This window comes from Muscardinus avellanarius (genome assembly GCF_963383645.1).
Source record: "Muscardinus avellanarius genome assembly, chromosome: 11".
NCBI classification, from domain to species: Eukaryota; Metazoa; Chordata; class Mammalia; order Rodentia; family Gliridae; genus Muscardinus; species Muscardinus avellanarius.
In genome coordinates, this window is record NC_137797.1 from 107783750 (window position 1) to 107797505 (window position 13756).

Consider the following 13756-nt stretch of genomic DNA (forward strand, 5'->3'; position numbering starts at 1 on the left):
TTAAAATAACTTCATATTCTAGATAATTTTGATCCTGGTTGGAGAATTTCTGTATATATGTATATAATACAACTCTCTATATGTAAACATATAATACATGTATACATGTATTATATGTTTATAGTATATGTATATATATACTATAAACATATATATATGTTTATATACTATATATATATATATATAGTATATTAGCTATCTAAGCTAATTTCGTCATGAGACTTGCCCTTGTTAAAAAAGCAAGCAAGGAGTTGGGCATGGTGGCGCACACTTGTAATCCCATTACTTTAGAAGCTAAACAGGAGGATTTGGGTTCGTGGCCAGCCTCAGCTACTTAGCGAGGCCCTCTATAACTTAGTGAGACCCTGTTTCAAAATAAAGGATAAAAATTTGGGTTGGAGAGGAAGCTTGGAGGTAGAATGCCCCTGGGTTAAATCCACAGTATAACACACACACACACACACACACACACACACACACACACACAAGCAAACAAGAAGGCATGACAGAACGTTACATCAGCAGATTAGCCATATAATATTTATTCATTGGCAAGGAATCGGACATCATCAGCCACAAGTTACAACTACAAGCAAAATATGAGACCTATCAGGTAACTCTCTGCATCGTTGTAAGGACACTGCAAAAGTAAATCCATACGTTATTACTGAATAGACCAGGAACTTGCACAAATGAATGAAGCCCTATAATGTATTAATTTATCAATATAAGTACTTATTTCTCTCTAAAGATCTACATCAAATAAAGTGAGCCAGAGAACTCAGAAGCAGTAGCTTCATAACACCCCATAAGCAGAGTCTCCCTGGCAAGGCACTATGGGTGGCAATGCACCTGGCAGATTGCAGCCGCGAAATTGCTACTAAGAACCAGAGCTTGTGTGTGAGGCAGAGTGAACTGGACACAGTCAGCCCGGAAGGAAAACTACAGCTCTGAAACATAGCTGTGGTTCCTGTCCTATCTTTTCACCTCTCCAACTGAATTCCTGTGTGAATGGCAGAAACTCTCTACTATAACACATTCCCAAGAGCCGCACATCTCCTAGACGGATTTTCTTCTCTTTCCAAACACATTATTGATCAGCTTGGCCATTGATCTGGACCCACTGGCTCTCCTCTTCTCTTTGAGTTTGAAGTTTGCCAGAACATCCTTGACGAGGCTCAGGAACATTATCTCCACCTCCAGAGACTGCTCTGCCGCGGACAGTTCACAGAACTGGCACCGGTTATCCAGGGCCAGCCTCTGGCCCTCTTCCCAGCCCACCTCCCGCACGTGGCACAGGTCTTGCTTGTTGCCCACCAGGAGCACCGCAGATTCCGCAGCTCTGCAACACAGACGAGCAATTCCTGACACGACAGTTTCAACCGCTCTTAACCAGTGGAAACAAAAAACAGGTAGGTTTATAGCCACAGGATTAGGCATCAAAGAAGAAAAGCAATAGAGAGTCTCTGTGTATTTATGGTTATGTATAGGGAGGTCATGTCCCAGTTTACTTACAGAAATTATTTTAGGTATAATGTAGTCAGTAATGCAAAAGCAGCATGCTCTTAAAACTTAGGATTTGAGGTAACATTGACCTATGCTTGGATTCTAGGTCCGCTTACTAACCAGGTACGATTGTTATCTTTCCTGTTTTCAGTTTATTTATATTTAAAAGATAGTGAAATACTTCATGTAACTGAGAATTTCATGCAGATTAAATGAAATGCTGTAGAAAAAATTTCTACCGCCATCTCAGGCAATGAGAGATGATTACTTTATTTTCAATGTCTATTATTATTTTCAAAAGGATTGATAAACATCTCTAATATAGTTACTGTAATTGAACAGTTGATTTTTATGAGCAAAAATAGCTCTTTTTATTTATTAATATCCATTTTAATATGCTGTAGAGAAAATTTGAATCTCATGATTAAAATGTATACATTTTCTATTTAAGAAAAATGTTTCGAAGCTGGGTGTGGTGACACAAGCTTGTCATCTCAGTACTTGGGAGGCTGAGACAGGAGGATCATGCAGGTTCAGAGCCCCAGCCTCAGCTACTTAGTGAGGCTCTGGGAAACTTAGTGAAACTCTATTTCTAAATAAAATATAAAAATAGGTCTGGGGATATAGTCCAGAGGTAGAAGGCTCCTGGGTTCTATCCCCAGTACTACCAAAACAAGAAAAAGAAAAAAAAAAAAGAAAGGAAAAGAAAAGAAAAATGTTTCTAGATAAGTGTGGTAGCACACACCTTTAATACCAGTATTTACAAGGTGTAGAAGGTGGAGGTAGGATAATCACAGGTTCAAGGCCAGCCTCAGAAACACAGCGAGACACTCAGAAACCTAGTGTGACTCTATTTCCAAACAAAAAATAAAAAGGGCTGGGGACATAGCTCAGAGGTTGAATGCTCCTGGGTTCAATCCCTAGCATTACACAAACACCCACATGTACACACACACACACACACACACACAGACACACACACACACACACAGAGTTGCTTTGTTAAGATAAAAGTACATGTCTTCTACAAATACCAATATATTCTCCTGGATTATATTGAAACACTATAAGAGAATAATTTCATTTGAAGAATATAGAAAATCTGCTAGCCTTTAAAAGCCATGCAACTGCAGAGATACTTACGGTGAGGAAGAGATGAGCAAATGCAGACAGCCTATAATTTTTGTGGGCACTGGGTTTCACTAAACATTATTTCATTCACATGAGAGTGAAAGGTGAGGGAAGATGCCTTGTGTGAGGTGGAATTTTAAGGGGTGCTAAGATAGTTTAAGTCAAGTTTATGAAACTATCGTGAAGCATAAATAAGGAAGAGTAGGTGAAAGCATTTTGAAGGATGAACCACAAAATGGCAGGTGTTATTGTGTAGAGTACTATAGTTTGTGCTCCTAACTTTTCTATAGATCAAGAACTGGAAATAGGGATTATTTAGTCAATAAATCAAGAAGATTGTTTTGAGAATGTCAAAATAGGTTTTTTTTCTATCTATTTAATGTGTTTTAAGTGTTTCTGAGAAATTATCTTGATTTGAATGAACACCAAAAGAATTATATTCCTATACCCTATGTCCAGTAACTAAATATAAAAGATTAAATTCTTGAAATGTAGGAATTGTAAAGCATTCGTGTTGGGGCATGGAGTCAGAGCTATGAAGCACCTTAGTAAAATCATGTTCTTTTCTCCTGCCCTACCATCATCAGTTATAAAAATCAGGAAACTGAGCTCTAGGGATTGAAGCAGGTCAAGTGTAAACAAGAATGGGTGTCCACTGCAACAGGGAGATACTCTTTACCAATTGTCACTTCCATGGCTTTTGTGTGGTGGACATTTAAAATAGATATGTGAAACACATTTACCAATTTGGAGTAATAACGTTGTGCCATTTTTACTTACCAGATGGAAACATTATTTTGGATTTGAAGGGCAAAACTGGTTAAGAGCCAAGAATCCTTTCCATCAGCATGTTGAACAAATGTACTTTAAATGAGAAGCTAAAACAGTGAAATATGGGGGAAACTAGAACGGGAAGCTCAGAAGCTCAGGCTCTTATCTACCAATGCACAATTTTCTAATACGCAGTTACTTCTTTCTCCATAGTTATGTGTGTCAAGACAATTAACAATGGAGTATCGTTGACCGGCTCTTCATTTCAGAAGGCGAAAGGGAGAAAAAAATGTATTCTCATACTTAGAATTTGTAAATGGTTTGATTAGCCAATCTATTTTGCTGTGATAGATTGAAAAACCCACTGACTAGGAATTGGATTTCACAGGATGCCAAACATAATAAATCTAGATTTATTTAGTATCCTCAACATTTTTGTGGGAACAAAAAAGCAAAGGTTGAAACGAGAACTATCTTGTATACAGAGGACCATTATTTTTCAAGTGAGTGTCATGTTAACAATAGAAGCTGTCTTGTAAAATAGCCATTTACCCAGGGCCAGTAACTGTTTATGAGAGCCGGGATATAAAGTATTCTCATCTTATTTCTTTTACTACATGTGTAACTCCTGTGGAATGGGAAGGTGAGCTGTTCAGGGCTGTTAAACTTTGTAATTGGAAGACAGTATTAAATTCCTCCTAATGATGCCTCCAGCCATGTGATGATTTACTAAAACGAAAGGAGCCGGGGAATGAGATGCCTTACCTTTTACCGTGACTGGTTTGTGGCTCCCGAATTCTGTAGATAAGGGCTTTCGCAAAAGCAAACGAAGACCTGTCAGTGATGTCATACACAATAACAAACCCATCTGCCCAATGAAGCTCATTCGCCAGGGAGAATTTCGCTTTCTGTGGTTGGAAGTAAAGCAAGTATGTTCAAACTATTGGGATCTGACGCCAGTAGTTTATGCTCTAGACACTTAATTAATGGTGACCCATTTCACCTGGAAGAGACTTCAACAGGGTCAGAGACTATTTTCTCAAACATGCTATCATTGTTTCTCTATTTCTTTCTTATTATCCTTTATTTAATCAAAAGTGATTCGCTTTGCCAGGTATGGTGGCGTATGCCCGTAATCTCAGTACTTGGGAGGCTGAAACAGAAGGATGGCAGGTTCAAGGATAGCCTCAGCAACTCAGCAAGACCCTCGAAAACTTAGTGAGACCCTGTTTCATAATAAATAAAATAGGGTTGCGGTGTAGCTTGGAAGTAGAATGTCCTTGGATTCAATCCCCACCCAGCACCACCATTTTTAAAAAGTGATTAGATTTTAAAATATAAAAAAGAACTATAATATACATTTCTCATTTTATAACTGTTCTATAAAATACCTGTAGTTTTTGTAAAATTGTGGCATCATAATATGATTTTTGAACTAATCCGCATTTGTTTTGAAAAGAAGTATTTTCCAATTATGTTAGTAAAAGGAATACTTTTGATTTTTGGTGTCAGATTTAAACCCAGAAGAGGAAAATTTTGACAAAGTTTAATGAAAATATTTAAGAAGAACCAGCACGGTGCCACAGGCCTGTAATTCCAGTACCTGGGAGGCTGAGACAGGAGGATAGCAAATTTGGGGCCAGCCGCAGCTACTTAGTGATGAGACCCTAAGCAGCTTAGAGAGATACTCTTTCAAAATAAAAAGTAAGAAGGGCTAGGGGTGTAGCTCAAAGGTAGAATATCCCTACTTTCAATCCTGAGTATATGTGTGTGTTCAAATAAATATATAAACAAATTAATTAAGATATAAAATATATGCAACATATGTATATGTAAATACATATGCTTACAGAGTACTTTTTTTATCTAAAAGAATCTGTTTCACAGAGTTGTTTTGAAGCCTTAAACTGACTGTTTCTTCTCTCACTTAACATAATCCTATTTTTGCCACGTTAGTATTGTGAAAGGACAGAGGTCTGTACTCAGAATGTATGTTACTTGTTGGCTCTTTGCAAATATAACTCAGTGAAAACATAAACTGTATTTAACTGTTAATTTCTGACAGCTACATTATGACCTGGTAGAAATATGTTGTGAATGCAACCTAATATTGCTATTTTAAAGATAGGTGTGCTATGATATTTTTTTACATTAAATTACAGAGAAGCCAGGCAGCAGAATCGGTAACGTTAAAAGTCATCTCTGAACATTTTAGTAATTATAATTGAGAAGAAACTTCAGTTTTGGCACAAAGGATGTTTCAGTTACCCTTATCTAATCTTCTTCAAACCATAATTGAAAAAAGAGAAGAAGCGTTTGTCTTACTTACCTGAGAACAAGGGTCATATATTTCCAGTTTCAATTGCTTTCCTTCCAAGCACAAATGTTTATTATAGATAGATTCTGCAAAAACATATATTCATTGTTGGTATGGAAAAACTCCCAGATAAAAACTTGAGTCACATCTGATCGTAGTCTATTAAATCCAACCAGTCACATCTGAGTTGAGGATTTCAGAGGATTTTCTTCATTGCCGGTGGCCACACACGTGTATGCATTATATTTTCTCAGATAAATTCCTAACAAACGGTTTGTGTCCCTTTATCCACTGTCCTTCAGTGAATGCCACAGTTGTGTTCCTTGATGTGAATAGCCCACTGGCATTTACCTAACCCTGTACTGGCTCCCTTGTTCTGAAAAGGAAAGCATGGCTTCCTTCAGCCTCCGTCTGCTCTGTAGCATTATTTTTTTTTTTCCTTTTGACTCTTTTACTACCAACATCTCATGAAATTGTTAAAATTTTTCTAACTCTAGTCTTTTTGTTCTCAATAATCAGTTCTGTCTCCTTTCTTTTTTTTTTTAATTTTTGCAGTACTGGGGATGGAGCCCACAGGCATTCTACCTCTGAGCTACACCCCCATTTCTATTTTTTATTCTTTATTTGAAACAGGGTCTCACTGAGTTGTAAAGGGCCTAACTAAGTAGCTGAGGTTGTCCTCAAACCGCCATCCTCCTGTCTCAGCCTCCCAAATGCTGGGCTTACAAGTGTGTACCACCACGCCCAGCTCTGTGTCTAGATCTTATGTATCTTATTTGTAGCACCATTAATGTACTTGACCACATGCCTGTAAAATATCTTCTCCATGTGGACTTCAGTATCACATGCTTTGTATTTTTATTGGCGCGTTGTGATTATACATCATACTTGGGTTCAAAGTAATGCAAACATATGTGCAACGACACTTGTTTCCTTTACCATCCCACCCAGCTTCCCCTCCTCCCTTCCCGTACATGTTGGTGTGATTGGTAGGATCCTGTATAAATAGATACAGCATTATTCCGACTGTTTTCCTTCCTTTGATCCTTTTCTCACCCTCCCTGTCTCTCACCTCCTTTGTGTAATTCTCTTCCGATATTCTCATTTATCCAAAGCTCCTCTTCTTTTCTTAACTTCCACATTTGAGAAAAAAACATACCACCCTTGACTTTCTGAGACTGGCTGATCTCACTTAGCGTGATATTCTTTAGTTCCAACTATTTTTCTGCAAATGAAGTAATTTTGTTGTTTATGAGTGAGTAAAATTCCACTGTGTGTATACACTGCCTGTTTTATTTATTTATCTACTGATAGACACCTAGGCCGGTACCTAGGTGAATTGTGCTGCTATAAGCATGGGTGTACATACCTCCTGTTTTCTTTATTCCTTTTCTCTCATCTTAAAGTTTTAATAGATCTTTTCCTGGCTGGGCATGATGGCACATGCTTGTCATCCCAGCGTTTGGAAGGCTGAGACAGGAGGATTGCAGTTTGAGAACAGACACAGCTACTACTCAGTGAGGCCCTTTGCATCTCAACAAGATGCTATTTCAAAATAAGGAATAAAAAAAATACAGCTAGGGTGTAGCTCGGAGGTAGAATTCTCCTGAGTTCTTCCCCCGTAACCGCAAAAATAAAAAATAAATAACATAGATCTCTGTCTACAATGCTTTGTTGAACTCATACAACAATATGCCTCTCTATATCAGTTATTTATGATTAACTCAATTTATATCTACACGTCAGGCTTCTCCTCTGACCTCTAGACAAGTTACGTGCTATTGGACATGTTTACTTAGATTCCTAAGAGACATTTCTACCTCAGCATTCCTGAAAATGAACACCTGATGATCCCCTAAAGCCTGTGCCTTTCACAAATTTCCATTGTGCTCAGTGGCAGATCAATAAATCCAGGTTTTCAGATAAAAATCTTAAGATCCTCTGTGATTTTTTTTTTTGTGCCTATATCTATTCTCTTACAAAAAAAAATTACCTTTTACTCTACCTTCAGGATCTATAGTTTTCATCTCATCACCTCCATTGCTAACACTCTGGTCCAAGTCACTCTTATTTCTTACCTAGTTAAAATAAAATATCCCAAATTAGCTATCTGCTTCAAGGCTCCAACCCCCTTCCTGTCCCTGGTCCTTTCTCAGTGCAAAAGTAGAAGTCCACATTGTAGCCAAATCAGATATTCATTTAATTGAATTTCTTCAATCACTTTGAATCTCACTTAAGTAAAATGAACTTTTTAAAAATGCCTGAGCATATCCCTTATTTTCTAGTCCACCATGATTTCGATGAACTCTGTAGATCTCTGACTATTGCCTTTTGCAATCACTCCGTCAATACCAACCATTCTTTGGTGTTTTCAGAGATTTCCTTCCTCAAAACTGTAGAAATTATTCTGTCTTCTGCCTGCTGTACAATCCCCTAGCCATCTTCATGACTCCCTGTTCATGAAGACTCTGTTTGAAATTCACATTATCAGCAAGACCTGACCTGATGGAAATGTGAGAAATTGCCTCATCCCACATTGGTACCACTCCCCTGTCTTGTTCGATTTTCTGTCATAGTATTTATCATCCTCTTACATCTAATTTTCGGCCTGGATTAACATATCCTCCTCTCAAAATTATAAGCTCCATTAGGGATAGATATTTGTCTTTTTTTTTCATTTTCTCCTATAATCTTTCTACCTAGAAAAGCATGGGACATTGAAGCCACTCAATGAATATTTGTTGAGTGACTTAATTAATCCATTTCTATAACTGTTTTAGTAAAAATCTACTTCTCTCTATATAATAAGAGAACATTGACACACACAATCATGATTCTTGCTGGAAAATATTCCTAAAGTAGAAACCCATAGTAGATATTTGGGGAACTAATGTCTCCCCATTGAGTTAAGGTGAACTTTTAAACTCCATCCATGTTAAATTTAATAAAATTTGTTATAGTTTGATCAAACCTTAAATTATATTTTCAAAGTTTCTTCTAAACTTCATAGATTTACTATCAACTCTGAACCATAAAATCTCCTTCTAGACATTTTAGGACATCTACTCTCAAATTAAAAAAAAAAAAAAAACGCTTGCTAGGGTCATCAACTCTCAATTTTTAAAAAAGAATACTGTTATTTCCCCTTTGGGTCTCCATTTAGAAGATGGAGTTGTTTTTGCTAGTTTGTTTTCATAGGTCTGGCCACCTTTGGATCTTTTGCTTATCTTTGCAAAGTATCTCCAAGTATTATATTTCTCATTGAAATGCATCAGAAATGTATAAACAAGTCATTGTTTATACAACTGCATTGTAGAGCACATGAAGGTGAAGGTTTTGTTGTTGCTGCTATTGTTAAGTTATTGGATTATTTTGCTTATGTTTAATTTCATCTTGAGTTCTGGAACATGTTTTTCTGCCTCAGTCCTAGCTGATGGATTGTTGACCTTTGTGACTGAGGTCATTGCCCCCAGAAATGAAACACTGGGATTTTCTCTTTTTATGTGTTTCTTCTTACTGTAATCTGTTTTCAACTCTCACGTGAAATGTTCACAATATCACATGTACTGAAATTCTATGTTTCATTCCTGAAGAGACACACAGTGCAATTCTTTAAGGTAGATATGAGACACGCCAATGATGCCACCTCACGCACAAATGTTAAACACCCATTTATTCCTTTGTCCTTAAAAACAACACACTTGCAATCATTAACTCTTTTTACTATAAATAAAGAAGAGTACAACATATCATTTTCTTTTCTCCCACATTTCACATCCTCTGTAATTCCATCATTCTCGTTTATAAAAAAAGAGACAGAAAAAACAATTATCCTTCATGCCTTTGACTGCTTAAAATCTTAATACCATTTTAAGTAGACAGATACATACACACATGCATATATATATATATATATATATATATATATACATAAATAGACGATAGGTAGATAGAGAGCAAAGCTATACTCAAATTTGTTGAAAAATGTCTCACTGTTTGGGCTGTGATTTTCCCCCCTACTTCATGCTAATTCACATCAAAATAACATGAAATTATAGTGGAGTCAGTGAAATGATCCTAAGATCATTTTACTAAGAATTTCTCTGAGGTTTGTTAACAACCTAGGGAATAATATATTTCATCAAGGCATGTTTTTTTTCTATTTTCCCATGGCTTTATAATAACAATAAACTTGTTATTTGTTTGCTTGGTCTCTGAACATTAATTTTTCCTTTTCACAATTTTTGACAAAAATATTCATGCAGTATTTTGGGAAGATGATTCTAACTTTAATATTTTTTCTAGTTCTAAATTTTGAAACCAATGAATATCTCATTCATTATCAAAGTGGGTAAATTTTACCTTAAAGGAACATGCAATTCAAGTTCCCATTTTGGCATTTCTTACAGAATCTATAAATTAATGCTTTTTTGTAAGTATAACAATTGCAGATTCTCCTCCTCAAAAAAAAAACTTCTCTGATATTAGGTTTAACTGTGATATTGAAATTTTAAGACAAAAAACTGGATTGTAATGACTTACCAAAATTAGATGCATATTCTCCAATGAATCGTTTTGTAAGAAATCTTACTGTAAGAGCTGCAAAATAAGCAAGCTGAATTTAAGAATCTTTGTATTTTGGATACAGATAATTTAGTAATGGACATAAAGTTTTATCTTTCAGCTCATGAATTGCTAAGCACTAATGAAGGTCTTAAAATTTTACTAAATCCTGGTCTAAATAATAGTCAACAATGTTTCCATGGTTTTAGCATAATGATTATGAAGCTAGAAAAATGTAATCTTCCTGTTCTATAAATTTAAAACAAGATATAGTTAATTCATGAACACAGACACATATGGCAACTTACATTTCATCATACTGATTTCTCATTTCATTTGAAATGCAAAACTCTTACATTCTTCATCAAATTAAGTCTGCCTCCAAGATGCCGGATGAAAGAGTGATGAGGATAATACCAAGGATTTGCAGTTGTTTGAGGATAATAAAGGATTTGCAGTTGTTTAAGGAAATAGTGCTGTGTACATCCCTATCACTGTGAACTACATTATTATGTCAGACTACAATGCACCAATCAAAGTATTTTTTTTAATATCCAGGAAGCGGATCTCTGGTATTTGTTTATTTTACTGCAGTTTATGTATCTGGGCATTCGCCTAGTTATCATCATGAGGATAAGGCGACCATTGCTGGCATGTTTGTTATCATTCAGACATCAGTGGACAGCAAAGCAAAGCAAAAGCAAACCATGGTTTCCAAAACTTACACAAATGTACACATTGCCTATTTAAAGGCTTCCACCAAGCCATGTCTCCACCAAAAGTCTTTCATCTCAGCAACGCCACACTTATACACAATCACACCCCATGCATCTCTCTCCACCCTCTGTCTAAGAGCAGAAAAGTCTTTCGGGAGCCATTGTTTAGCCACAGCTGGGGGGTGGGAGCAGAAGCCTTGGAGTGAGGAGTATCTGGGATAGTGATAGATGTATTTTATAAATACACAGTTACTTTCCTATAACATTGAAAACTGCTGCAGAAAAATCATGTGCATATCACCCCGGAGAGAGAAATAGTTATTATACAGGTGAAGTTATTATATATAGATATATATATGTCATATGTCATATATTATATGCACATATCATTATGATGTAGTGTGCCAATATGTTTCTCGCTCATTTTACACCCTCATCGTGCCACAGAAGACATCGCCACTCACCAGATTTGCCTGTGCCTTCGCCACCCAGGATAGCGAGTTTGATGTCATTCATCTTGCTCCTCTGTTTCTTCCGTCAGTCCATGCCTCGCTGCTGAAACTCTGCGGATCTGAGCCAAGTGTGTGTGTGTGTGTGTGTGTGTTTACTTCTTTTTTATTGCTGCTCTCATTTCTCTGAGACCAACTAACTCCGCCCCATATTTCTACCATCTAATAATAACTTTTAAAATGTTTTCCTGAAGGAGTTCTCAATGTATTCCATTTTTTAAAAAAACAGAGTTAGTATTTTGACATTAAGTTTTATTAGAATTCTGGTTATGTATTTTTGGCAAAAGCTTACCTCCTGATTCTCTGTTTTTGTGAACTTGGAATCTATCTTCTTCAAGGATCCTAAAATTATGTCTTATTTGCAAGTTTTTTAGAGGATGAGGGAATATCCTGTAAGTTTACTTTTATTGGATCAGCTTTGTTTATTTGTTTATAATGATTATTAAGTTTATTAAAATAGGACTTCAAGGGCAGGCGAAAGGCCTCCCTTTCCTTCTTCTTTGGAGTCTTTTGCTATTGTTATATTCTAAATTTGATAGTGTAATTCTCTGATGCTCGTCACTTTCTTCACCCAGGAAATTTCTGCTTTTTAGTTTTAGGAAATGTTACTATGTTAGCCCTTTACACACTGACTTCAATTTGTTTTCTGCATTATGCTTGTCTGAAACTCTCATTAGTTGGGTTTTGAAATTTCAGGATTGATTACCAATGACTGTAACTCTTTTTTTTCCCTATCAACTCACTCTATAAAGTCACCTTTATGAACAATATATATGTGTGTGTATACATATAATATATATATGTGTTATACATTATATATTGTGTGTATATGTATACACACAAGTAAATAATACACGAATATATATTTGTATAAATATATAAACAATATATTGTATACATGTACATATACACATACATAATTTATATGGATATGTATATAATATACATAATTTTAAGAGTGCTTATTTGTGGACATTAACTTCTATTTAGAGAAAAACTCATTGTAATGCCTTCTGCAGTGGAATTTGCAATGCCCATATTCTTCTTTAACTTCCCTTTACAAACCACCGTTTTTGATGTTAGACTATAATATAACATACTGTATATGATTTTTACTATATTACATACATGCATCTGTATAAATTGCAGTTGAACAAGATGGAGATGTTTGTATCATTCTCGTGCTATTTAGATGTTCAGTTGGCGTTAGCAACAGAATTGACCTATGAAAGCTGTGCCTTCATATTCCTAAACGCGTTTGGAACCAGCCTTGAAAGATCATCTTTCACTCAGGTATCACATTCAAAAGAAATGTTTTATTCAATATGTAATGTCAGTAATTAACTGAATTACACAAGCCTACATTTTTTTCAAAAGAAAAATGATGAATATCTCACCAGTTTCCAAAGGTTCTCAAAGCACGCATGAGACTAAATAATTGAATGGCTTTGCTAATTTTTCTCAGTGTGTGTTCTTATAATTGCAATTATCTTTTCAAGGTAATGATGCTGTATTTATTTTACTCTTTTGAATTATTCTTGAGGTGTTTATTGTTTCTCGAGGTCCCAATTTCTCACCACCTCTCTAATGGCCGAAGCACGATAGCTCACGGTAATTACGCCCCAGCCAGTTGCCCTTTTTGTCTTCTCAGAAAAATGTATGTCAGTGTTTCTGTAGATATATAGTGATTTTCTTGAAAGTACTTTAATTTTTTTCAAAAGCAAGCTAACATTTTAGCCCACCTCTTCCTAATCGCTCGTAGGCCATTAATGAACCTCAGCCTTCTTCTTCCCCTACCCTTCCTTTCTGGCTTAAGTGAGGTTACTCCTCTATTATCTGGAGTCCCTTGGGTGTCCCTAATACTCCCCAGCTTGAGTATATTAGAGAAAATATATGTCCCTTCTCTTTCTGTTCTCCAGATCTTTCCATATTCCTACGAATGACATGATTTTGTTCTTCTTTATTGCTGAGTAGAATTCCATTGTGGAGGAATTCTACCTCCAAACTATACCCTTTGCCTTAATTTTTATTCTTTATTTTGAAATAGGAACTCAGTGAGTTGCAAATGGGCCTCACTAAGTAGATGAGGCTGTCTAGGAATTACAGTCCTCCTGTCTCACCTCCAAAATGCTGGGATTACAAGCATGTGCCACCATGCCCGGCTGATGGCAGAATTTTTATTACTGTTTCTATTTCTTTGCTTTCTATTGGTCCATTTAGGCTTGCTCTGTCCTCTTGCTTCA

General features: G+C 36.1%; 1 protein-coding gene across 1 annotated transcript; it reads right to left on the reverse strand.

Moving 5' to 3' along the window:
- Nucleotides 1–1059: 1059 nt before the first annotated feature.
- RERGL (RERG like) lies at nucleotides 1060–11520 on the reverse strand (the record flags this gene model as incomplete). The annotated part of the gene is made up of 5 exons (XM_080706105.1): nucleotides 1060–1342; nucleotides 4174–4316; nucleotides 5738–5811; nucleotides 10268–10324; nucleotides 11469–11520. The coding sequence occupies 5 exons, from the start codon at nucleotides 11518–11520 to the stop codon at nucleotides 1060–1062; spliced, it is 609 nt and encodes a 202-aa protein (XP_080562231.1).
- Between the last annotated feature and the right edge of the window lie 2236 nt (nucleotides 11521–13756).